The 25427-nt window shown below is 67.0% G+C and overlaps 2 protein-coding genes across 3 annotated transcripts; one reads left to right on the top strand and one right to left on the bottom strand.

Moving 5' to 3' along the window:
• Positions 1 to 214: 214 nt before the first annotated feature.
• HCN2 (hyperpolarization activated cyclic nucleotide gated potassium and sodium channel 2) lies at positions 215 to 10379 on the top strand (the record flags this gene model as incomplete). The annotated part of the gene is made up of 8 exons (XM_080359078.1): positions 215 to 657; positions 5746 to 6169; positions 7166 to 7327; positions 8137 to 8355; positions 8504 to 8650; positions 8880 to 9120; positions 9202 to 9366; positions 9451 to 10379. The coding sequence occupies 8 exons, from the start codon at positions 215 to 217 to the stop codon at positions 10377 to 10379; spliced, it is 2730 nt and encodes a 909-aa protein (XP_080215204.1).
• A 1290-nt stretch (positions 10380 to 11669) lies between these two features.
• POLRMT (RNA polymerase mitochondrial) lies at positions 11670 to 24021 on the bottom strand. 2 transcript variants are annotated; one of them, XM_080359286.1, is made up of 21 exons: positions 23948 to 24021; positions 23080 to 23175; positions 22047 to 22855; positions 21616 to 21746; positions 20686 to 20872; positions 20189 to 20338; positions 19928 to 20095; positions 19447 to 19617; positions 18904 to 19143; positions 17922 to 18698; positions 17425 to 17547; positions 15909 to 16031; positions 15493 to 15672; positions 15231 to 15317; positions 14853 to 14966; positions 14446 to 14495; positions 14136 to 14234; positions 13763 to 13835; positions 13246 to 13328; positions 12986 to 13056; positions 11670 to 12225 (listed from the first exon to the last, which is right to left on the bottom strand). In XM_080359286.1, the coding sequence occupies exons 1-21, from the start codon at positions 24000 to 24002 to the stop codon at positions 12176 to 12178; spliced, it is 3837 nt and encodes a 1278-aa protein (XP_080215412.1). In that variant the 5' UTR covers positions 24003 to 24021; the 3' UTR covers positions 11670 to 12175. The 2 variants fall into 2 exon arrangements, with proteins under 2 accessions (XP_080215412.1, XP_080215413.1); XM_080359287.1 differs by lacking the exon at positions 13763 to 13835.
• Between the last annotated feature and the right edge of the window lie 1406 nt (positions 24022 to 25427).

Below are 25427 nucleotides of genomic sequence, written 5' to 3'. Positions count from 1 at the left end.
TCGGTGCCGGCGGGTCTCAGCCCTGAGCACCGGCACCTCCGCGAGAGGCTCCGGTGGCCGGTCCTGCCGGTGAGGGCGGTGCCGGCGGGGGGAGCTGCGGAGCCGCCGCTGCCCGGCCCTGCCCCCCGCCCGCCCCCGGCCCGCCCCGGCCCGCCCCCGCCGCGGCGGCGGGCACCACTCGGCCGCCGGTGGCCTCGGCGGCGGCAGCGGCGCGATGCGGACCGGCCGCGGTGCGGCGGGCGGGGAGGCGGCGGCCGAGGAGGAGGCGGCCGATGCGGCCAAGCGCGGCGGAGCGGCGGGGCGGGCGCGGGGCCGCGGCGGGAAGGGGTCCCCGAACGGCGAGTGCCGGCGGGGGGACCCGCCACGGAGCCCCGGCCCCGAGCCGCCCCGGGAGCCCAAAGTGTCCTTCTCCTGCGGCGGCGGCGGCGCGTCCCCCGGCGGCGCCAAGGCGGCCGAGGAGGGCGCGGGTGAGGATGCGGGCGAGGAGGCCCGCGGCAGCCAGGCCAGCTTCATGCAGCGGCAGTTCGGGGCGATGCTCCAGCCCGGCGTCAACAAGTTCTCGCTGCGGATGTTCGGCTCGCAGAAGGCGGTGGAACGAGAGCAGGAGCGCGTCAAGTCGGCGGGGGCCTGGATCATCCACCCCTACAGCGACTTCAGGTGCGGCCCCGCCGGGCGGGGGGCGAGCGCTGCGCCCGGGACCCCGCGGGGACGGAGCATCGGGCCGGGAGGTGCATCCCGCGGGGACGGAGCATCGGGCCGGGCGGTGCATCCCGCGGGGACGGAGCATCGGGCCGGGCGGTGCATCCGGCCCCGGAGACCGCGGGCGGGGACGGGGGCGAGCGGAGCCCGCCGGGGAAGGGGAGGCCGTGCGGAGCCGAGGGCACCTTGAGCTGCGCTGGAGGTGGCAGCGCGGATGCCGCTGGCCTGCGCGCGGGGAGGGGCCGGCGGCCAGGCATCCCCCTCCCCAGCGGAGCTGCCGCCGATCCGGGGATGCCAAGCAAGGGGGTGCCCGGGCAAGGGCATCCCCTCGTCCTTCGCGGGGCCTCAGGTGGCTCGGCCCAGCACGGACCCTCTGGAGCCCCACCGGGCTTTGGCTCTACCCCTAAATCACCCTGGCTGTCGCGCTCCCTGGGCTGGGGGCCTGGGCTGGAGGACGTGCCGCTGTCTCCACTGCCAAGCAGAGCCTTGTGAAGGCTCCCCCTGCCCCAAGGAGGCCTGATCCTGTCCCTGAGATTCAGGGAGTTTGAGGAAGGATTCGTCTCACTTCCGAGAGCACCAGCGTCCCAGGGATCCAGCCTGTTCAGGTGGCAAACCCAGGGAGAAGGGCTCTGCAGCCACATCTTCTTTCCAGCCCCTGAGCCCTGGGGAGCTCAGGAACAGCAGATGCTTCCCAGGTTGCGTGCGGGCACGGGAGGGATGTGCAGCTGGACGGGCAGGGCAGGCGGCTCTGCGCCTTGCAGGGATGGGTGGCCAAGACCTTGCTGGTGAGCCAGCCATTGGAGTCCCCGGGGCCGTGACCTCGAAGGGGCTCAGAGCAGAGACCAGCGCCTGCACCTCCCGCTCCTGGGCTGACCCGACACCTTCCAGAGGAGCAGCCGGAGGCCCTGGGCCTCCTCGTGTGGTGACCTCCCACACAGGGCTCTGCGGTCACCCCCACTTGGGGACCTGGGGGTGTCCATCGGAGGCCCCTCCTTGCCCCGCCGGGTGGGCACCGGAGCTGCTGCAGAGCCGGGGTGAGGGGCGGCTGCACCGCGTGGCCGTGGCAGGTCCTGTGGCGAAGGGAGCTCTGCCATGGTGGGGCAGGTGTGGTGGTGCTGGGTGCATTCTGGCACCCGGGGGTTCCCAGGAGGCCGGGGGACCCTGCTCTTCCCGCTGCCCGGGCTCTGCTTCACCCCACAGCTGTTGGGGCACCTGGGAGCAGCCTGGCCCCAACGTCCCCTCTGCGGCGGCACCGGGGCCACAGCCTGCCCCGCTCCTTCAAGCTGGCAGAGCCACGGTGCCGGTGGCAGAGCCCGTGGTGCTGCGGCGAGCCCGTGGTGCGAGCGAGGCCTCAGAGTGCTCCCCGGGCTGGCGCTCGCCGCGGGCGGGCGCCCGTCTGCGCTGGGGTGACCTTGGGGGGTCACCCTGGCTGTCCTGTCCCATGCTGGCTCCATCCCTCCCAGAGCCGCTATCAAGACCGAAACCCATTGGGGAGGAGGCGCTGGCTGTGTCGCCGCGGCCGGTGGCGTAGGAGCGTTCCCTGCCCAGCGGGGAGGAGCTGCAGACACAGCCAGGCAGCGCCAGGGTCTACAGACCCGCACGTAAACAGGATCGGCTCGGCGCGGGGCTGAGCGCGAGCAGCCCGCTCTGCTTGTGCGTGCTGAGGACGTGTCCACGCGTTCCACGTGGTACTGCCTTAAAAAAACGTAGTATGATGTTTATCTAATAATGATAATGGAGCACGAACCCAGCCATGTTTGCCCTGCAAAACCCGTTTTCCTGTCTTAAGATAAAATCATTACCCATCTGCATATGTGACATCATTTCATAATCGGAGTCATTTAGAGCTCCTGTCTCCTCCTGGCCACTGCAATCACTCATGCAAAATTCAGAGCAGACTTGCTCCAGCAACGAAGTTGCTTGCTATTTACATAAATATTGAATTATCAGGAAGCAGCCTGGATGGCTGCTTGAGATCCTGAGCTGCAAATCTGATAAAAGAGACCTTGTAAATGGTGTGCTGAAGCCGACAGCGGCCAGCAGAGCCGCCTCCTCTCGGGTGCCATGCACGGCTGTCATCTCTGTCTTTGCTGCTTCTGGTCTTTATCGGTGGGAGAAAAAAACATCTAGCACAGACTTTTTCATTATTTCTGTTGGTGTTTCTGGTACTGGGGTGTCGCTTCTGGAGTGACATTGGGAGCCGGGGGGTGGCATCCAGCCCCCCATTCCATAGTGACCTGGGGCACGTGGCCGGTCTGGCTGCATGGTCGCACCCGGTGTGAGAGCCGGGCAGCGGTCGGAGCGGGGCCGGTGCTGCGGGGCCTCGGGGAGGAGGGTTTGGCCCCCACGACGTGAAGGGTGCAGCAGCGGCGCTGCACGCAGCGGTGAGTCAGTGGCAGCCGCGGTGCCGTCCCTCCGTGGTGCCCATCCCCCGGTGAGAGCCGCGGGCTGCCCGGCACAGCCGCCCCGGCATCACCTCCGGCCCCCGCAGCTGTCCCCGAGGCTGGGGCTCGGCTGTGGCTTTGCTGCTGGGGAATTTGTTGCAACAGGCTCATCCGAATTGGGGAATCGGTGTCCCCGGTGCTGCTTGGCCAGAGCCTTCCCTTCCCTTCCCTTCCCTTCCCTTCCCTTCCCTTCCCTTCCCTTCCCTTCCCTTCCCTTCCCTTCCCTTCCCTTCCCTTCCCTTCCCTTCCCTTCCCTTCCCTTTCCAGAGACTCAGGAGGACAAGGCTCTTCCAGGAAAGAGCAGCACCAGTCCTCCGTCACAACGGGGTGTACTGGGGTGCGGATGGCGCGCTGGGTGCTGCTCCTGCAGCTCGGGCAAACTGCCGTTGGCTTCTTAACCCACTTCTAACCGCGACCTCGTTTTTGGAATATGAGTATTTAGTGCGAGTTTTTGAAGCGCCGATCCCGCCCGGATCCCGCGCTGCGCCCGCCCAGCGCTCTGCTGGGTTTGGGGGCACCGGGAGGTGGCAGCTCTGCGGGCGACGTGTCGGACAGGAGCACGACGGGGTCCCTGGGGCTGGCTGGGGGTGCTGGGCTGTGAATTGGCCCCTGCCCAGGACTGGGGGGCAGCACCACTGAGCCGCACTTTGGGCAGTGCCGCTGAGACGCGCTTTGGGCAGTGCCGCTGAGCCAGGCTTTGGGCAGTGCCGCTGAGCCGCGCTTTGGGCAGTGCCGCTGAGCCGCGCTTTGGGCAGTGCCGCTGAGCCGTGCTTTGGGCAGTGCCGCTGAGCCAGGCTTTGGGCAGCACCACTGAGCCGGGCTTTGAGCAGCCGGTGGAGTGTGAACACAGCACCTCCTGCCCACAGAGACTTCAGGCGTCTCCTGTCACCAGCACTGTTGTTCAAGTGGGTCAGAAGCAAGGGAGAGGGTGCTGAGGATCCTAATTAATTTGTTTTCAGGTATTTTTAGCAGCCCGGTTTGGGTCTTTTTTTCCTATGCACACGCTGCCCTCTGAGGAGGAAAGTGTTGGCATCACACCCAAGTCCCCGAAGGGATCAGACGGAGCCGGTCGTGTGTGTCGGGTGGATCAGGAGCAGTTTGTTTCTCAGCAGGCCCAGTTCTGCCCTGGCTCAGCCGGATTGCCAAGGGATTTGAGCAGTGGAGAGTTCTGCCCAGCTGGCCCGGTTATTTAATGGCTGTTCACAGCTCTGCATGGCAGATGCCCCGTGGGACGGGCTCTGTGCAGCAGGGCCAGGCTGCAGGGGCGCTGGGGACAGACCCAGCCCCGAGCTGCCGCCGCGGGATGCACCGGCCCCGCAGCGGCTCTGCCAGCGCTGACATCGCCGGAGATTGTGTGTGTGGCCGGAGCTGGGTCTGACTCGGCCACCATGGCCAGCCTGGCTGCCTCAGGGGCTCCGCAGCCCCTTGGTGGGGGTACGGGGGGACACAGCCCCTCCTCCCGCGGCAGCCGCTGAGGGGACCTGGAGACAGCCCTGGGTGTGAAGTCATCGCTGTGCAGCGGTGACATCACTCGCGGTTGCCACGGCAACGTCTCAGCTGGGGAAGGTGTCATTGGAGAAGGTCAGGCGGGATGCTCGGCTCCTGCTCCTGCTCTCTGCGGGGGAGTTCAGCCCATGTCCCCTTCCTGTGTGCGGGAGGTTCCCCCTCATCCCCGCACCCATGGCAGCCTGGCCAGGGCACCCCCAGCCCAGCGGCTCCTGCCTGGGGCGGGCAGGCGGCAGGACGCGTGGGCAGGGTCCTGCGTGTGGCTCTGAGCAGCATCGTCCCCTCCAGCCGCCCAGGCTGCGCGGGGCCGGGGTCTCCTCGCACGGTCCTGCCAGGACAGGGCTGTTGTGACCTTGCAGGCGCTCGGAAAGGTCAGGCGGGCCCAGCAGCCGGGGACAAGGAGCGCGAGGAGGGGCGAGGGTGGCGGAGGAGCCGCACAGCCCCGCGGAGGCGGCCGCTCGCCCTCTCGGCGGCTGCGGCTGCCGCTGCAGCCGTACGTGACCTGCGGTGCCGGCAGCTGCGGCGGCTCCTGCACCGCGGCCGCTGCCGCCTCCGACCCGCGGCACTCGCCCGCTCACCCCAAACCGGCACCCGGCCTGGCCCAGGGAGGTGCTGGATGGGGTGGCCCTACCTGGGACTCTGTCCCTGTCCTCACGTCCCCCGCGGCGCGCAGGGAGGGGCAGAGGCAGCGCTGTGGGGAGTGGGCTCTCCCGTCCTGCCTCTGCCCGCGAGCTTGAGCGCGGTGGCCCCGCTGCCACGGGTGGTTTGGGCACAAGGGTGCTCCCCAGCCCATGGGCTGCCCCCAGGGCGGCTTGCGGGGGGTGTCCCCGGCAGCATCGTCCTCCTGTCACCCTGGGACCTGCCTGGGTGCTCCGGGCAGCCCTGCGCCCGTAGCAGAGGCTGTGTGACCCGCGGGGCCAGCCTGGGGCAGTTCTGGGGTGGGCAGCAAGGTGAGGTCCCTGGAGAGAGCAGAGCGGTGCCTGGGTCCGAGGTGGCAGCGGTGGCAGCACGAGTAGCGCGAGGTGCGATGGCCGGGTCCCCGTGGCGGTGCCTGCGGGACGCTGGTGACACCTCCTCCATCCTCCCACCCCACCAGGTTTTACTGGGACTTCACGATGCTGCTCTTCATGGTGGGCAACCTGATCATCATCCCCGTGGGCATCACCTTCTTCAAGGAGGAGACCACGGCACCTTGGATCGTGTTCAACGTGGTCTCCGACACCTTCTTCCTGATGGACCTGGTGCTGAACTTCCGCACGGGGATTGTCATTGAGGACAACACGGAAATCATCCTGGACCCGGAGAGGATCAAGAAGAAGTACCTCAAGACTTGGTTTGTGGTGGACTTTGTTTCCTCCATCCCCGTGGACTACGTCTTCCTCATAGTGGAGAAGGGAATAGACTCGGAGGTGTACAAGACGGCGCGTGCGCTGCGCATCGTGCGCTTCACCAAGATCCTCAGCCTCCTGCGCCTGCTGCGCCTCTCCCGGCTCATCCGCTACATCCACCAGTGGGAGGAGGTGAGGGGTGGCCCTGCCCGTGTGCCCCGCCCCTGTCCCCCCCGCCCGTGTGCCCCGCCCATGTCCCCCAGCCGTGTGCCCCGCCCGTGTGCCCCACCCGTGTGCCCCGCCCAGGTCCCCCCGCCCATGTCCCCCCGCCCGTGTGCCCCGCCCGTGTGCCCCGCCCGTGTGCCCCGCCCCTGTCCCCTGCCCGTGTGCCCCGCCCATGTCCCCCGCCCGTGTGCCCCGCCCGTGTGCCCCGCCCGTGTGCCCCGCCCCTGTCCCCTGCCCGTGTCCCCTGCCCGTGTGCCCCGCCCGTGTGCCCCACCCGTGTGCCCCGCCCCTGTCCCCTGCCCGTGTCCCCCGCCCGTGTGCCCCGCCCGTGTCCCACCCCTGCCCTGTGGCTCTGCCACGGAGCACCCACAGCTCCTGCAAACCCCGTCCCAAAGGGTGTCTGTCCCCACCAGCGCCCCCATCTGGGCTCCAGATTTGCGCCCTTTTCACTTTGAGAGGGGATTTAGAAGGGGCGAGTTAAACCTGCGCGTGTGCAGATTGTCCTGGTCGTTGCACCCACCCGCAGCAGGCGGGAGGGTCCCGCGGTGGCGCTGGCGGGTGCTGTGGGAGCGTCTCCAAGGGCTGCACGTGCCGGGTTGTGCCCCCAGGGCGAGGGGCCGTCCTGGGTCAACGGCCACAGGCCTGACAGGGGGAGGATGAGCCCGAGCAGCGATGGGCTGGGGCTGCTCCTGCCTGTCCTCGCTCAGACTGTCCCATTGCACCTTGTTGTCCCGCAGGACATCGCCAGGGAAGGGAGCCCTGAGCGCCCGCCAGTGCTGCCATGTCCTCACCAGGGCTGGCACCCGTTCGTGCTTTCCAGGCGGCAGCGTGGCGGCATCGTCCCACCGCGGGGCTATAAATAGGCAGGGGGGCTGGGGCCGGGCCCCCGCGGCGCCCGGGCTGTGCGGGGGGGACGGTCCCTGCGCTCACCCCCCGCTATCTCCCCGGCCCCCGTGCCCGCAGATTTTCCACATGACGTACGACCTGGCCAGCGCGGTGATGAGGATCATCAACCTCATCGGGATGATGCTGCTGCTCTGCCACTGGGACGGCTGCCTGCAGTTCCTGGTGCCCATGCTGCAGGACTTCCCGCAGAACTGCTGGGTCTCCATCAACGGGATGGTGGTGAGCGCTCCCGGCGGCCCCGCGGTCGCTGCCGCGGTCGGTGCTGCAGTGGCTGCGTGGGTACCCGTTGCTGCCCGGGGAGGGCTCGCAGGAGCGGGGCAGTGGATCGATCCAGGCGGGCGGGAGATGCTGACACAGCTCCGCTCCATCCCCTGCCGCCTTCTGCTCATTAGCAACACAGCTGCTATTAATAATTAACGGGCCACTTTTCTAATTGCTCCCTGGCAGCCCTGCAGCCCACTACAAATGGCTCCTCTCCCTCTGTCCATCTCAGCCCCTTCCGCCGATGTTTCCGTCTCTGCTCCATTCCCCCACTACCTTTCTCCTCTTCCTCCCCTCCCTGTGCACTTCTCCTCCCCAGCTGTTCTGCTGCTGGGGAACCTGGGCTTTGTGTGAGGCTGGGCTGGGGATTCCTGCCCCGGTGCCACCAGCCTGTCCCCTCCTGTCCCCTCCTGTCCCCGCCGCCTCCGCGGGCTCCCACGCGCGAGCGCTGCCGTTACCAGCGGCCGCCACAAACCCGGAGCTCGTTCCCATCGCAGCATTTCACAGGGGATCCCCACGCTTTTGTACATCAGCTTAAGAGAAATAAACCAGGATGACAGGCTCCCTAAAGCAAAAGCAGGCGGGTGACAAGGGAACAAACGTGCAGCTCGTGGTGCTGAGTGCAGGCAGAGGACCCAGAGCGTCCCCAGGCCTGAGTGGGGCCATTGTGCCCGCGAGTGCCTGTGCGCACATGTCCGTGCACACGCGTCCAAGCACACGCGTGTGCGCAGCCCCTGCTGAGCGCCACCACGTCCCTGTCGCTGCAGAACGACTCGTGGAGCGAGCTCTACTCCTTCGCCCTCTTCAAGTCCATGAGCCACATGCTCTGCATCGGCTACGGGAAGCAGGCGCCCGAGAGCATGACGGACATCTGGCTGACCATGCTGAGCATGATCGTGGGGGCCACCTGCTACGCCATGTTCATCGGCCACGCCACCGCCCTCATCCAGTCGCTGGACTCCTCGCGGCGCCAGTACCAGGAGAAGGTAGGGCCGTGCTGGGCAGGACGGCGGCTCCCGTCCCGCACCCTCCTGGGCGCAGCCAGACAGGGCAGGAGCTCCGCGTCGGTGCGTTCGTGGGGCAGCGGCACGGGCCGGGGGTCCCAGCCCGGGTCTGACGTGGCTTCTCCCGCAGTACAAGCAGGTGGAGCAGTACATGTCCTTCCACAAGCTGCCCGCCGACTTCCGCCAGAAGATCCACGACTACTACGAGCACCGCTACCAGGGCAAGATGTTCGACGAGGACAGCATCCTGGGGGAGCTCAACGAGCCCCTGCGTGAGGTGAGGGCGACGGGACCCCCGGCCGAGGGTCCCCCCGTCCCCTGCTGCAGGTGCCGCATGCTCCTGCAAGGCACGTGCTTGTGTTTGGGGGGGTCAACCACCTCCGGCTCCGGTTTTGCAGCTGTGTGTGTGAACACATCCGTGCACAACCCGTGTGCTGCCGCGGCACCTCGTGCTGGCCGGGGACGCCGTGTCCCTGCCCCTGGTCACTCACCTCTTTGTCCTGTAGGAAATTGTGAACTTCAACTGCCGCAAGCTGGTGGCCTCGATGCCCCTGTTTGCCAACGCGGACCCCAACTTTGTCACCGCGATGCTCACCAAGCTGAAGTTCGAGGTGTTTCAGCCGGGTGACTACATCATCCGCGAGGGCACCATTGGCAAGAAGATGTACTTCATCCAGCACGGCGTGGTCAGCATCCTCACCAAGGGCAACAAGGAGATGAAGCTCTCTGACGGCTCCTACTTCGGAGGTGAGCGCTGGGGGCTGAGCCCCCCGCCTGCCCCATTTCCACCCTCGCTGCCGCCGGCTGACTTTGGCGTGTCCTCCGCAGAGATCTGCCTGCTGACGCGGGGCCGGCGCACGGCCAGCGTCCGGGCGGACACCTACTGCCGCCTCTACTCGCTCTCGGTGGACAACTTCAACGAGGTGCTGGAGGAGTACCCCATGATGAGACGGGCCTTCGAGACCGTGGCCATCGACCGCCTCGACCGCATCGGTAGAGACCGGGGGGCCGGGGGGCGGCGGGCTGGCCTGGCCGCGGGGACGGCGCGGGGGCTCACGGTTCTCCCGCTCCCTGCAGGGAAGAAGAACTCGATCCTGCTCCACAAAGTGCAGCACGACCTCAACTCGGGTGTCTTCAACAACCAGGAGAACGAGATCATCCAGGAGATCGTCAAGTACGACCGGGAGATGGTGCAGCAGGCGGAGCTGCAGCAGCACACGGCCATGTACAGCCCGGTCCAGCCGCAGGTCACCTCGGCCATCGCCACGCTCCAGCAAGCCGTGGCCATGAGCTTCTGCCCGCAGATGGCCAGCCCGCTGGTGGGCTCCATGGCGCTGGGCTCGCCCCGCATGATGCGCCGCTTGCAGTACGCCCAGGCCGTGCCCAGCCCCTTCGCCGTCTCCCCCGTCCTGCTGCAGCAGAGCCCCCCGCAGCAGCCGCAGCCCCCGGCGCCCCACGCCAACCCCTCGCCGGACCCGGCGCAGCCCGCAGCCCTGCCCGCCAGCGCCTTCGCCGCGGCCAGCCCGCCGTCCCAAAGCCCCCTGGCCGGCCGGACGTTCGCCTATGGCGGGGCCGCGGGGCAGGGGGGCTCCCAGCTGTCCCTGGGCCAGCAGCAGCCGCCCGGCTCGCCGCAGCGCCTGGCCGCGCACAAGAGCACGCAGGCGCTGCCCACCAGCAGCCTCAGCCAGGAGTCGCGGCCCCTGTCGGCCTCGCAGCCCTCCCTGCCCCACGGGCTGGGGGCCGGCAGCACCCAGAGCCCACCGGCCTCGGCCCGCGAGTCCTGCTCCTCCATCGGCGGGGGCCCGGCCACCGCTTCCCCGGGCCCCGGCCCCCCGGCCCCACTGCGGGGCCAGGCCCCCCCGCGGGGACCCCCGGTGCACCCGGCGCCCACGGGCTCGGCGCTGGCGGGGCCGCCCGCCGCGCCACAGGACTCGGCCCGCAAGGATTCGGCGGCCAGCACGCCCGACACGGACCCGGCCAAGTCCAGGCTCTCTTCCAACTTGTGACATCCGCGCCGCGCGGGGACGAGGCGCCGCGGCAGCGGGTCCCGGCTCCCCGGCCCGCGCCGCCCCGGCGGAGGAGCCGCAGCCACCGCCGCCCCAGCAGCCGCTGCGGTGGGCACAGGGCCCCTGCGCCCCCACCTGCTGTGAGGACACGGCAGGGCCGGGCTGAGCCCCCACCCACGTCACCTCCAACCAAAGTCTGGCCCCATGTCCCACTCCCCACGGCGAAGCCGCGCTGCCCCAGCCCCCCGGCTGCCCCATAGAAGCCACAGCTGCATCATCCCGTGACCAATGCATATATGATATTTATGACCCAAGTACATCCCTGTGTGTGCACCCGCAGGACACCGCCCCGGGGCTTTCAGCACGCTGGCCCCCGCGCCTGCGCGTGTCCCTGTGTCCCCCCCTGGACCCCGGGCGAGGGGGGACAGTCCAGGACTGGAGGTAAGTTGGGGGGGTCTGAGGGATGGTCGCCCCAAGGCTGGTGAGCACCGCACGTGTGTGCGCCCGCAGACACGCGTGCAGGGGCTGTGTGCATGTACATGTACATGTACGTCGCCTCTGCCACGCGCACCGGAGACTCCCACGGTGCCCCCGCATGGTGGCGCAGCCAGGGCTCCCGCGCCAGCCCGGTGTCGCGCAGCCGGGGACAGGGCCCCGCTCCCGGCGTCCACCTTCCATCCAGCCCATCCTGTGCAATAAACGTCAGCGACTGACAGCGCTACGCACGACTCGGCTCCGCGTCTCCTTCGCCGTGTCCCCCCCGCCGCGGCCCCGGCTGCTCCCGCTGCCCTCGCCCGGCCCTGGAAGCGGCGCCGGGCGCAGCCCTCGGCTGGGCGCAGGAGCGCAGGAGCCGGCTCTGCCCGTCCAGAGCTGCGGCTCTGCCAGAAAAATGACCAGGCAAAACGCCTCCTCCGCGCAGCTTTCCCCGCGCTGGCTGCCGGACAGGAGGCTCCTGGCTGGACACGCAAGGGCCAAGGGGACGCAGCCGGCCCCGCGCCAGCCCCGCTGCCCCTGCAGCTGCTCCGGCCCCTGCACCACGGGGACGTTTTGTCTCCATTTCTGCTGCAACAGCATTTCCAGAATGTGTCACCTCTGCGAATAAGTGAAGCCCAACAAGTCAGCAAAACATCAGTCCCACCTCCCCCAGGGCCCCTGAAGCTGAAGGCACCCCCAGACACCAGGAAAAGTCGCCAAGAAGGATACGGTTCCCACCTCATATTCCAAAAAAGCTTTTATTTACAGTTTCATACACCTCCACCCGCACCGCAGTGCTTTTCCCTGCCTGAGACCCAGTGAGAACTGAAACCGATCCCTGAAACGAGAGCCGGGAGCCACAGGGGCTGCAGGAGGTGACAGAGCCCGGCGGGTCTGTGCCCGCTGGTGGGGGGTGGCGGGGTGACACCCCGGGACCGGCACGGCCAGGCGAGCTCTGGGGTTACAGCCGTGACAGGCACGGGGGGCCGGGGCAGGACCGAGGGCAGCTGCCTGGCTGCTGTCACCCCTTCTGCCCCACAGCAGGGAGCTCAGCCCCCGGCTCCATGGCCTCTCCCTGCGCCTGGACACAGCAGCAGCAAAGAGCAGGGACCCCGTATAGCGCAGCTGCCCCGGCCCCCAGCAGCCCCTCAGGCTGCTCCTGCGCTCCTGTTTTGCCCAGCAGCTCAGCCTGGGCCAGGTACCTTTGCTGGGCAGCTAGCTGCACCCTCCCCAGGAGCCGCAGGACGCGGAGCCCGTGGGCCAGCACCCACCGCAGCCCCCGCGCCCGCTGCACGCCAGAGGCAGCCCAGGGCCTGCCGGGATCAGCTGAAGAAATAGGTGGAATCCATCACCTTCTTCAGGTTGAAGTCACCTGCGGGGAGCGAGGGAGAGGAGAGCTCAGGGACAGCAGGGGCAGGCAAGGACAGGGCTGCCCCGGCACTGCTGCACAAAACGGCTGTGGCTCAGGCCTGAGCACAGAGCCCGGAGCTTCTCTAGCAGCTGATGTCCTCGTTTATCTGAGAATGGTAGGAAGAGCAAGACAGAAGAGCGTCACAGCAAGCAAAGCGGGGAAGGAAAGGAGCACACATGGTAGGAACCCTCCGTGCTGCCTCCGGGGCCGACCACGGCAGCTGCTCAGCAGCAACGGAGCAATAGAAAACCAGCGCATTTTGGAGCCCTGGCCCGTCCTGTCGCACAAAGGCAGGAACAAGGCTTGGCCAGATGGGCTGGCAGAGGCAGGGCCGAGAGATTAGGAGGAGTTAAACTAATTGCCTTAATCCCATTGCATGTATCTCATCCAGATCCTGGCAATTACCGTGCTGAGCACCATCTCCAGGCAAATGCCTCCTGGTTGGAAGCAGATGGAGGAACGAGATGGGGACAGGACGAGCTGGGTCAGCCTGGGGAAAATCCCAGGGGCTCAGCTCCAACGGAGGCAGGTGACGGGAGCGCCACAGCGCGGCCCCACAGCGCGGCCCCACAGCGCGGCCCCACAGCGCTGCCCCCAGCACGGGCAGGAAAATCCAACCCCAGACACCACATGAGCCCAGTGACTTTGGGGGCCCCTCCATCTCACTCCCCTGGTCTCCGAACTGCTCCTGAGCGCTGCAGTTCCCGTCCCGTGCTCGTACCTGTCTCGGGGACGTTCGACAGCTGCTCCATCAGCTTCTTCTGCCAGAGGGCTCTGGTCTCTCTGCCGGGGCTGGATGAACCAGAGGGAAAGCAGATCAGCGGGGAGCTCTGGAGAAGGTGCTCCCCCTGCTCTTCACACTGGGGTCTCAGGCAGTTCGGGTGTCAGTCAAGAGGGAAGCACGACTTCCCTCCCGAGCCGGTGACACAACCCGTGAGCACAACCAGCCCCGAGGGCAGGACGTGGCGGGGTCAGGAATACCTGCAGTACGTCTCCAGCATGAACTTGGACAGATCCTGCAGGATCCTCTCGCTGTGCAGAGCCACAAACTGCTGCCGACAGATCTGATCCAGGGAGCAATGATGAGTTGCAAGTTAACAGGCATTTCCCCTCATGCCCCCGTGTTCCCATGCAGGACAGCTCAGGGTGAGGGGCAGGGGACGCAGCGGGCAGGAGGGAGCGGGAGCTGCTGGACAGCAGTGACAGGAATCAGCGGCCGACCCCCGTGTATCGACCCATTGTACAGCAGCCCTGGCAGCGCTCCCGGGACAGAGCTGGGGCAGGACAGAGACGCCGCGTTTAGCACTGATTTACAGCCGCGTTCTCCCTCACACCCTTGCAGAAGGGTGGGAGGAGATGGTGCTGCAGCACCAGGACGTCAATCGGATCAAATCTATCAGCCTGCGGAGCAAAGCCTGGCGGGGCAGGGGCTGGCGGGCACCCAGAGGACACATCAGCAAGATGCCGGCTCACGAGGGATGCGAGAGGACAATTTTACCTGGTTCATGACATCCACGGTGAGAGCGTGAGTCCAGTAGCAATCGTGGACTGAGACAAAAGTCAGACCCTGTCTGGGGGGCAGCAGAAGGTGCCATGAAGCGGTGCTGAGCGTCCCCTCTCTGCGATGTCCCCTGCCCCGTGCAGACCCTCTCACGGGGACACCAGCAGGGACCACACGAGGGGCCGCCCTGCACAGCCCTGCAGATCTTCAGAGAGAGACGGCTCAGCCCCCCACCTCCCTGTCCCTGTCCCCGTCCCTGTCCCTGCCGCCTCTGCCAGACACCCCAGGGACACCTCTGTCCCACCCTGTGCACCCTGCCCCGGTGACGCTGTCCCGGCAGCGCCGGCGCTGAGCCCGGCTGTGCTCCCACCTGAGGCAGTGCAGAGCTGTCAGCATCATGTGCGTGGAGTCCAGCGAGTGGATGAAGTTGGGGGGGAAGGCGTTCTTCTGCTTCACCGTGTCAGGCTTCCTGCGGCAGAGCAGGGACGGGAGGAGCTGGGGCGGCTCCGGCACAGAGCCAGAGCCCCCGGCCCTGCCAAAGCACAGGGGACGCTCCCCAGGCCGGTGTTTGGAGCTCAGGGGGCAGCGGGAGCTTTGGCACACGTTGGGAGGCTCCACTGACGGGAAGGCACAGGCTGGGGACAGCGGGGGCTCAGTAGAGACCATGGTTTCATACTCACTGGTTAGTGTAGAAGGTTTTCACGCTCAGGTGCTGCATGCCGCAGTTCAGCTGCGGGGAGAGAGAAAGGGGGTGAGCAGGGAAGGGCTCCCGGAGGTGAGCGGCTGCGGCGACAGGACCAGGAGCCGTGAGTCAGTGCAGCAGCGTGTGGGAGGCGAGAGCAGCGAGACTGAATCATGCGAGCCCAGAGGAAGGCTCCTCGGCGCGGGAACGGGCCCGTGCCCCGGCTGCCGGAGCGGGACGGGAGCAGCGGAGCTTCCCCACCAGCCACCCACACGCTGCAGGCTCTGCGGGGAGGATGTGGCTGCACGCACAGACCCTGCGGCTCCGCGACGCCAACCTGCTGGGCTCTATCTGCCTGCAGATCCCCTGATCCCTGCGCGGCAGATGCTCACACCAGGTACTCACCACAGTGGGCTTGGCGCGGTAGTAGGGCTGCACGATGGGGAGACCCAGCGGCGTCACCCACTCCACCGTCCGTCCCGACTGCGCAATGAGCTTGGCGCTCTCTGTCAGCCAGTTCTGCGGGAGAGTGGGGGGAGAGAGCGGCTGGGCTGGGGTGGGCAGCTGGAAGCCCCATCCCCTCCCAGCACGGGCCAGCCCGGCTCCGGACACCAGCTGTGACGGGCCAGAGCTTCGGGGGAGCGCGGCCCTGCAGCAGGGACGGTCCCGCAGCGCCGGGCTGCGACAGGAGCACCCTCCCTGCGCCAGGACCCAGAGGAGCAGCCCCTGGGCTACGTGTGGGTGGGCCAGGGGAGAAGAGAAACAGAGAAGAAGGAAACAGACCTGGATATCACGAGTGGCTGAGAACATCTCCTTGATGGTGTTGAACACCTGCTTTACGAGGTACTGAGACGCTTCCCACAGGTATTCCTGCACAGAGCAAGGGCAGAGTGAGGGCTCAGCTCCTGCGGGCTGCACGTCCCTCTGCCGGGATTTGGAGGGGTACGGAGAGAGCAGGGCAGGAGGGAAACCCCAGGAGAGGGCACAGGCACCTCCCCGAGCAGGGCCGGAGCTGAGCAAAGCGCTGCTGGGGCAGGAACGCTACCTCAGGGAAACCGTCAATCTCCTTGAGACGCTTCTCCATCTGCAGTCGCCCGCCGTAGCGCGTGACGCCGTACACCACCGTCATCACCGTCTGCTTCACCACCTTGCGGCTGATGAAGCCTTGCAGCACCTGAGCGATCCTCACGCCCTGCTTCGCGTCCTTCTTCCGAAACTCCTCCACCTGCGAGGGGCCACCAGGGTCACCCAGGGGAGAGCCGGGGGTGCAGGACCGGAGCTGCCGCCTCCAGTGTCACCTGGGCAGCTGCGCGGTGCCAGTGGCTCAGGACATGGGTTCTCCCACCTCTGCCACCCCCCATGACAATTCTGAGCCCTCCATGTGCTCCTGTCACCTCGACCTTTCTGCTGGGGTGACCCTGTGTGACACGGCGGCGGGAGGCTGTGTCCCCTGTGCCCTACCTGCTGGGCCACCGCGCTGTAGACGTCCTGCGGGACACTGCAGGGCATCAGGTTGACGGAGATGGCGCCGATGAGGTCGCGGCCCAGGGCTGCGTAGTGCTGCAGACCATTGCAGGAGCCATCCTGGGGTGGGGACAGGGGTCAGCGTGGGGACAGACCCTGCTCAGCAGCACCGACACGCTCGGCTCGGAAAGCAGTTGCCATTTCCCCCCATTTTCAGGCAGGTTTGCACCCAGTGCCACAGCAGTTCCCACTCTCCTTCCAGCCAGTTTCCCTCTCTGGGGTCCATCACTAACTACTGTTGTCTACGAGCTTTAAAAAAATAAGACCTCACATCACACCGCCCCCTCCATGAATTATCAAAGACATCGGAGCTCTGTGGAAACACTAAAAACCTGAAAATTTGGAAAACAACAAATCTGGGATGCTAAAAGGAGCCCCAGGAGCACAGGGCGGCTGCGGGCAGGACCAGCCCTCGCCCTCCTCCTCCTCCTCCTCCTCCCTGCAGTGCAGCAAGCTGCGGAGCCGGGAGCTGCTGCTGCGAACCCAGCGCTGATGACTCAGGTGCAGCCAGGCTCGGGCGCCCTCCACAAGAAGTCCTTGCTTTAATTTCATTACCAGCACCTCCTCACACCCCCGACTGCTCTCTTGATCTTTTGTTGTCATAACAATATCAGTTTAGATGCCCTCATACATATTCCAGACCATCGCTCCTGGCAGAACACAGCACCGTTCTCGCCCCCAGCCTCATTAGGGTCATCTGATCTGCTAATGAGATAAATGAGCAAACCCCTCTCGCCAGGAAGACAATCAATCACTGTCTCCCGTGCAGCAAGGGGATGTGTCAGCGCAGCCAGACTGCTGCAGATCCGCCAGGAACGGGAAGGACAGACGTGTCCAGAGAGCCGAGAGCACCCGAGCGATGGGACAGGGCACATGGCCAATGTCACTGAAGGCAGGGCACACGGCCAGTGTCACTGAAGGCAGGGCACATGGCCAGTGTCACTGAAGGCAGGGCACACGGCCAGTGTCACTGAAGGCAGGGGACACGGCCAGTGTCACTGAAGGCAGGGGACAGGCCAGTGCTGTGCCCTGCCCTGCTCCACAGGCCCAGACCTGCTGTCCTGCTCCGGCGGAGCCGCTGGGCTCCAGCCCCAGGACAGCAGCACAGCCCAGGGAACTCGGAGGGGCTGGAGCTGCCCCACGCGTCGCCCCAGCCAGGTCAGGCCCATTTCCAGTCCCCATCACCATCCCACGGCTGGGGAAGGTACGACTGGCAGCCAACGGCATCTCCCAGACGGGCTCCGCTCCAGCCAGAGGAAGCACAGCAGCATTTAACCACCCTGGCTCGTTAGCGGCTGCACACAGCAACAAATCACTGGAGTTCTCCAGCCAAGATGCCCACAACTACACTTTCATTGTTAGGGGAACGTGGCGCTGGGGCCCTGGCTGCTCCTCCCCGAGCTCTCCCCCCGCTCCCCCGGCTCCCCCGCGAGGCGGATCCGCCGGGTCCCACCTGGTGAATGGGGAAGTGCGAGACGTAGGCGGCGGGGTCCGGGCAGCGCGCGGCCTTGGCGATCTCCATGCAGCACGCCAGCGCCTGCCAGGGCTCGTCCGTGTCCATCCACCAGCGCCGGCCCTGCGACGGGAGCAGCGCTGGCACCAGAGCCCCCACGCTGCAGGGTGCAGCGGGCGCGGCGCCTCCGCTTCCCTCATATTTCATCGTGGTCTCAGACACAAATGTGGTATTTAGGAAACTCTGCAATGCTTTGTTTCCCCTTGTCCTCTCCAAACATCATCTTTCAAAATGTTTTTGTTTCAAAATCAATTTGATTTCCATTTCATTTTCCTTTCTAGAAGCCATGGAGGAATGCCTAAGTCTCCTCTGCAATTACAGATGACACTGATCCCTTTTTCCCTCAGCATATTTGGACAATTCCCGTTTGGACTCCAGTCCCCAGGGCTCAGGGTTCCCCCACTTCCCCCAGAGCCCCACCAGCTGCTCTCGCCTACCGTGAGCGGGCGGTCGGCCGAGTCCAGGATCTCCTCCATGATCTCATTGGCGTACTCCAGGCGCTCCTGCAAAGCGTTCTTCTTCTTCAGCCCCGTGAGGTTCACCAGGTGGATCTTGAGCCAGTCGAGGCCCTTGGGCCCCAGCGGCCGCCCCTCCGCGAAGAGCAGGATGGCGCGGGTGACGTCGTTACCCAGGTGGTTGAAATACGGCGGGCAAGGGTAAGTCCTGCCTCGGAAGTCCATGTTGTGAGGAAACCAGAACACCTTGTCCCTGACGTAGTTGGCGATGGAGAGTTTGTAGAGCGCGTCCATGCGCAAGCTGTGCATCTCGGCGACCTTCTTCTTGTAGAGCAGCAGCTCGTGCTTCTGGGTCTTGCTGCCGGCGGAGCCGCCGGGCGCGGGGGGAGCCTTGGGCGCCTCGGAGACGGGCGGGGGGATGTCCAGCTTCTCGTTGCCTTTGTCGTTGAAGATGGAGATGATGATGTCCAGCACCGGTTGGTTGATCTTCCAGGCGCAGTTGCCCAGCTGGTTGAGGGCGTCCAGCACGGGGTGCAGGTTGACCGGAGGACACTGCTCCAGCAGCAGCTGGTGCTGCACGGCCCCGTCCACAAACCGCATCAACTTGGTGTCGTTCAGGACAAAGGCCCCGAAGCTGGGGGAGGTCCAGGGCACCGGGGGGCACAGCATGGGGATGGCGGAGGAGTTAAAGGTCAGCGTGGCCTCGGCAGCATCTGACATGATCTGAGAGAAGATGGGATGGGGCTTTATCAGCCCAACCTGGAGAGGAGAAGATCAGCAGGAGTTAGGGCTGGAGTCCAAGAGAGTACGTGGTTGGCCAAACACCGCGCAACAGTCACGCTGGGGACCAGCACTGCCCCCACGGAACCAGAGGCTCCACCGAGTGTCCCCGGGCAGCAGGGAGGAACAAGGGCCCAGGTCTGACACAGGGGGACAGTCCCAGAGTCCCCAGATCAAGGCTCACCTGCCCGCTGCTGCGGAAGGAGTAGACGTGGTAGAGGACAGGGATGAGTTTGGGCTCCAGGCGAGGGTTGAGGATGTTCCTGGGCACCTTGGCCGCTCGCACCAGCAGCTCCAGCATGTGCATGCCCAGGCGCATGAGCAGCACGTAGGGCCAGCTGCAGTCCCGCATGTTCAGGGAGGGCCCGAAGCCCGCGTCTGCCACCAGTTTCTCCCAGTATTCCCGGGGCAAGTACTGGTGAGGCTGGGAGGCAGAGGGAAAAAAAAGGGTCAGGTAGAGGGGCCAGCGACGCTGCTCCTGCAGGCTTGCTGCACGGGCTCTGTGTGCTTGGAGCAGAGCGCGGGGAAGGACCCTCCTGTCCCCGTGTCCCCATGAGGTGGTCCCTGACGTGTGTCCGGGAAGGACGCAGACGCGGCCAGGCGAGCCCGACAGCCAGAAGCTGCCTCTGCGGCAGCAGGTGCCGAGAACCAGGACCTGGCGCTCGCGAGGACGCGGACAGACAAACCGCCTGCCCCGTCAGAACCCGCGCGCCGCAGCAGCACCCACCTGGCTGTCCCTGGCCAGGAGCTGGATGTAACCCTGGTAGACCTCCTGCACCTTCTCCAGCTGGCGGCTGCGCAGCTTCCTCTGCGTGACGTGCCTGTCGTAGATCTTGTTGCCCAGCTCCCTGGCCAGCACAGCCAGCGACTCGCCTTGCGGGGAGAGGCTGTTGAGGATCTGAGAAAGGGGGAGGCAAAAAGGGTCTTAAGGAGAGAAAAACGGAAAGACAGAGCAGAGAGACAAAGCAGGACTTAAAGCTCTTGCACGGAGAGCACAGAAAGATGCTGCTTCTTGCAATGCTGAGCAAATGATGAGGAAGGAAGTGCAGCCAGGACAGAGCAGGGGCTCCTCTGGCTGCTCAGCACAGGGAACAGACAGAGCCTGCGTCTCACAGCCTGGGTAAACCATGAGGCTCGTGGCCTGATTCTGCTGCCCCGAATGGGACGTCGGTGCTCAGGGGCAGCCCCCCAGCCCACGCGGGTCCTACCTGCATCATGATGGCCACGTACTCCTCATCCGGCAGCAGGCACAGGTAGGGGTACAGCGTGTTGTGCCCCAACCCCGTCGTGAGCCTGGCCATGCTGCGCTTCGAGTTCTGCAGGGCCTGCAGCAGGGCGTCATGCCACTGGGAGCGGAGCGCGGCCAGCAGCTCGCGCTGCGTGGAAACGGAAACAGGACAGAGCGTCAGCGGGGAGCCGTCCCCTCCTCAGGCCACCAGCCCCCTTCCCCCAGACGCCCTGAGCTTTACCGCTTTCCCGGCTTGCGGGGTCAGGGGTTTGGTCGACTCCACCGACGCAATGGTCACGGTGTTGTCCAGCTCCATCTGCAGCTGCTGCTGGAAACGCTCCTGCAACTCCTGCACGGAGAAATCCAGCTTGGGGTACGACACCATCTTCTCCTGCAACCAAAGCAAGGCAGTAAGTGCCAAAGCCAGAGGAAGAGCAGACACAGACGCGCTCGTTCTCCCGTTTCCCTGCAAGGGGCACGTGGTGCAAACCTCTGCTGAGGGCACCGCAGGGACCTGCGAGCCCAGAGCTCGGACGTCTCTGGCTGGCAAACCCCCCACCTGCAGTGACAGACCCCCCGAAACAAGGAGCTGCCTCACAGGCGGTGTGGGGTGTTGAGCAGAGATTGAGCTAAAAGGTTCCTCTCACATGACAGCACTGGGCTGGCCCCGAGGCCACCGGTGAGCGCCACACGTGCCACCGAAACAGCCCCGAGCTCCTGGGACACGCCAGGGCGCACCTTGGAGTAGAAGTCCTGGAGCAGAGAGGATGCGCAGGCCTGGGGGCTGGGCAGAGGGGGCAGCTGGTATTCGGGCTGGACAATCCTGACAGCCCTCAGCACCATCTCCTTCTCGTCTTCCTCAAACAGGCACTTCTGGAAGAGCTCGTCCACGTGGAAACCGTTGTGTTCCAGCTGCTGCACACACCTGAGGAGCGGCAGGTAAAGCTTTAGTCTTTCACAGGGGACCACGTGTGTTGGACATAAATCAGCGCATGAGGCAGGGAACCATTTTTAAACAGAACGCTAAGAATGGAGGAGACAGATAGGGGTGAACCCTTCTGAGGATCCAAGAGCTTTGGTTGTATCGGGCTTTTCCTTCCTCACTTGCGCCCTGAGCAGCATCGCCCAGAGCCACCTCAGACAGTCCAGGCTGAGGAGCCAGCCCTGCCAAAGCTCTGGCAGTCCCAAAGGCAAAACCTGCTCCCAAACCAGGGCAGGAGGCCGACACAGCTCCGGGCCGTCCCAGGGCTGGTTCCCAGCTCTGCTCAGGGCCAGGACAGTGCAGGAGCGTTCCCTGCCCGCCGAGCTCTGGGGCTGCAGGAGCTGCTGGCGGGAGCTGCCTCAGGAGCACAGCCTGTCCCGGCCCCACAAGGGCACTCGCCTCAGGTTACAGCAATCGATGATCCCTCTCAGCCCACACGGCGGCTGAGCCGGCGCCGTTCACCTTCACACCCAGGTGGGGACACTGAGCAGAGAGATGCGGGTTCCCCCATCCCCGAACAACCTGCTCCCACCCAGCCCCGCGCACGAGGAGTGGGTCAGAGCCCCTGGGTGCCTGCAATGGGGCCGCGTGTCCCCTCCCCAGAGCGAGCCCCCAGCTGCTCCAGCGCAGTGGCAGCTGCAGAGACACGGCCCCACATCTGGCAGCACCCATGGCAGGTGCGTTACCTGTGGACGGCTTTGGCGGGCGGCGGGACGCGGCCCATGCACTCCAGCACCGCTGCGTACGAGTCCAGGCTGGGCTGCAGCCCCGTGGCCTCAAGCTTGGAGAACAGGTGGTTGACACGCTTCAGGTTGCCCTGCGGATGGGAAAGGATGGGGCTGTGGGTACAGACACCGGCGGCCCCAAATCGCAGCTTCTCTCTGATCCTGTTCAAACTCAGCCACATCTATCCTGCCCCACCCCCTTCATCCCCTCAGAGCCACCTCGCAGGGATCAGTGGCCTCAGATCAGCTCTGTCCCACTTGGCAGCAGCCAGGCCCTCCCCGGACACCTGCTAAGGGCAGATGTGCAAACAGACACAACCATGACCAAACAGATGAAACCGCGACCGCTGCTTCTGCAGCACCAGCATCTTCCCCCTGAGCCAGCTCAGTACCTGTCTTGCCCAGCAGCGCATCACGATGTTGTAGGCGTTGACATCCAACAGCCTTCTCTTGGCCAGGGAGCTGTGGTACAGGAGCAGGAGCCGCTCAGCCTCCTCCGGCTTCTGCAGGAAGAGGAAGCACTCGAGGTTGGAGTGCATGGTCTGCTGCAGGACCTTGTGCTGGCTGCTGTCCTTGGCCCTACTCTGTGACCGCGGCGGCTTCGCAGCCTCCTTCACTGCCAGCACGTGGGGCTTGCCGTGGGGATAGATGACGCGGGGGACAGAGTGGCTCTGGCTCCAGGTAGCGACCACTTTAGCCTTTGGGCTCTTGGGGCTGTTTGCATTCTTCAGGCTCTCTGGGCTCTTCAGGCTCTCTGGGCTCTTCAGGCTCTCTTTGGCTTTACCTTTGGCTTTATCTTTGACTTTAGCTTTGACTTCAGCTTTGACTTCAGCTTTGACTTCAGCTTTGACTTTAGCTTTGACTTTAGCTTTGGTCTTTGTCTTGCCCTTTGCCTTGACCTTCGGCTTGTTCTTGGCCTGGCCCTCCAGAGCCAGCTGGGCGGCCGCGATGGACAAGCGCTGCTCCACCTTCAGCTGCCGCATGTGCATCTCCTTCTTCAGCTTCTCGGCCCAGCCGCTGAGCCGAGCCGGGTTCCCGTCCCCTCCGCGGGGCCCGGGCTGCTCCCCCACGGGGCCAGGAGCCACCGCTTTCCACAGCGGCTCCTGGCACTTGTCACTGCCCAGCGGGGCCAGCTCCCCCTTGCTGAGCGTCACCTCCGGGGTGTGACTGGCTTGGAGCTGCTTCACTCGAGCCTTCAGCACTGCAGGAAACACAGGGCAGGAGATGAGGACACATGGCAGTGGGTCGCGTCCCACCCCGCGGCCAGCCAGCCATGGGAAGCCCCACACCCTTGTCCGCGCTGCAAGTCCTTCCAGCCCCAAACGTTATCTTTATGGCTACACAGAATGGGGAGACTCCTAGAAAACCCCCCAGGACACAGGCCCAGGGAAAGCCCCGCAGCTCTCCCCGGCACCCGGCGCTCACCCTCCAGCAGCTCCGTCCTCTCGCAGACGCCGCTCCTGCTCGCCTTCTCCTTGGCGCTGGCCGACGAGTAGTTCCTGAGAACGCTCCATGAGATCCCTGCGGCGCAGACACAGAGAGCGGGAGCTGGAGGAGACCTCAGACCCACACTGCGCCCTGCCCCATAGCCCTGCCCCACAGTCCTGCCCCAGTGCTCTGCCCCACGGCTCTGCCCCACCGCCCGGCCCCACCGCTCCCTGCCTCAGTGCTCCCCCCACAGCCCTGCCCCACAGCCCGGCCCCACCGCCCTGCCCCACAGTCCTGCCCCAGTGCTCTGCCCCACGGCTCTGCCCCACAGCCCGGCCCCACCGCCCTGCCCCACCGCTCCCTGCCTCAGGGCTCCCCCACCGCCCGGCCCCGCCGCTCCGCCAGGTCCCCACGGGGCAGGCCCGGAGCACGGAGCAGCATCTCCGCTCAGCCCGCGGGCCCGCGCGGCCCCAGCGCGCAGGGACAGCCCCGTGAGCCCCGGCTCTGGTGTCCGGGGACAGCGCCGCCCGGCCCCGCTGCTCGGGCGACAGAACCGCGGCGACCGGGGCGCGGGGTCCGCCCGGCGGGGGACCGGCCCCGGAGCCCAGCTCCGCCCGCAGGGGGTGACAGGGCCGCGGGACACGCACAGCCCGCCCGCTGTCCCGGGGGGATCGCAGGGCGCCAAGGACCCGCAGAGCCGGGGATGGGGGTGCGGGGTTGGGGTGCGGGGTTGGGGGTTGGGGGTGCGGGGTTGGGGTGCGGGGTTGGGGGTGCGGGGTTGGGGGTGCGGGGTTGGGGGTGCGGGGTTGGGGGTGCGGGGTTGGGGTGCGGGGTTGGGGGTGCGGGGTTGGGGTCCCGCGCTCACCGTGGCCGCGCAGCCGGGCCGGGCCCAGCGCCGCGCGCAGCCGCAGCACCGACATCCCGCTAGGCCGCCATGCTGCCGCGCGCACCACTGCGCGTGCGCCGCGCGCTGCCCGGCGGGAGCGGCGGCCCCGCCCACCCGGACTACGGCTCCCATGATGCAGCGCGGCCCGGGCGGCCCCGCGCCCCCTGGCGGCCACGGCGGCCCCGACGGGACGGGCCGGGACACGGTGCGGGGACACGGTGCGGGGACACGAGGCGGGGACACGGGGCGGGGACACGGGGCGGGGACACGGGGCGGGGACACGGTGCGAAGACATGGTGCGAAGACACGGTGCGGGGACACGGTGCGGGGACGCGGTGCGGGGATGCGGTGCGGGGACACGGTGCGGGGACGTGGTGCGGGAACATGGTGCGGGAACACGGTGCGGGGACACGGTGCGAAGACACGGTGCGGGGCCCGGTGCGGGGACACGGTGCGGGGACACGGTGCGAGGACACGGTGCGAAGACACGGTGCGGGGCCCGGTGCGGGGACACGGTGCGGGGACACGGTGCGAGGACACGGTGCGAGGACACGGCGCTGCCCCCGCCCGCCCGGCGCCCCTCAGCCCCGCCCGCGGACAGACAGCAGCCCCGGGCCTGGCAGCTCTGCCGGGGGCCCGTCCCCTGCGCGGCCGCCGCGGGAGCGACCGGGGACCGGAGAGTGGGGTCGCTCCCCCCGCCGGGAGCGGGCAAGTGACCGGCCACGGGGACCTGCGGCAGCCGTCGGGGCGCGGATTTATGAATGGGTGGCCCCGCCCCGCGGCCCCGCCCCGCCCGCGCCGTCGGGCCGGTCGCCGCGGTGGCCATGGCCCGTCGCCCGCCGCCCCGCCGTGCCCCGCCGCACGCCCGCCGCCCGCCGCCATGAGGGGCGGGGGCCCCGCCGCCCTCGCCGCCTGCTTGGCCGGGGCGCTGGCCGTGCTGGCGGGGCCGGGGCCGGGACCGGGCAGCGCCCGGCGGCCGCCCCGCAGCTACGGGCACCTGGAAGGCGACGTGCGCTGGCGGCGGCTCTTCTCCGCCACCCGCTTCTTCCTGCGCATCGACGGCGGCGGCGGCGTGGAGGGGACGCGCTGGAGGGAGCGGCCGGGCAGTGAGTGGGGCCGGGGCCGGGGGCTGCGGCACCGGCGGGACCGGGCGGAGGGCGCGGCCGCGGGGGCGAGCGCTGGACGGAGGCGGCCGGACGGCGGCGGGACCCCGCGGGGCTCGGCCCCAGGGAGCGCCCGCAGCGCCTCCCGCCCCGCAAAACGCTCTGCGGTGCGGCTGTCCCCGCTGTCCCCGGGGCTGCCCGGCGCGCAGAGCAGCGCGGCCACCGGCGGGCCGGCCCGGGGACCCGCTGCCACTTCGCCCATTCTGCCCAGCGCCCGGGGCGACCCGGGGGCTCCCTTGTCCCACCCCGTCCCGCGGCACAGCCGGGGTGCTGCCTGCCCTGCGGGGCGTGTGGGG

Source organism: Nesoenas mayeri, assembly GCF_963082525.1.
Source record: "Nesoenas mayeri genome assembly, chromosome: 25".
Taxonomy (NCBI): Eukaryota; Metazoa; Chordata; class Aves; order Columbiformes; family Columbidae; genus Nesoenas; species Nesoenas mayeri.
The sequence above is the reverse complement of the archived record's forward strand: the minus strand, read 5'-3'. Positions and strand labels throughout refer to the sequence as shown.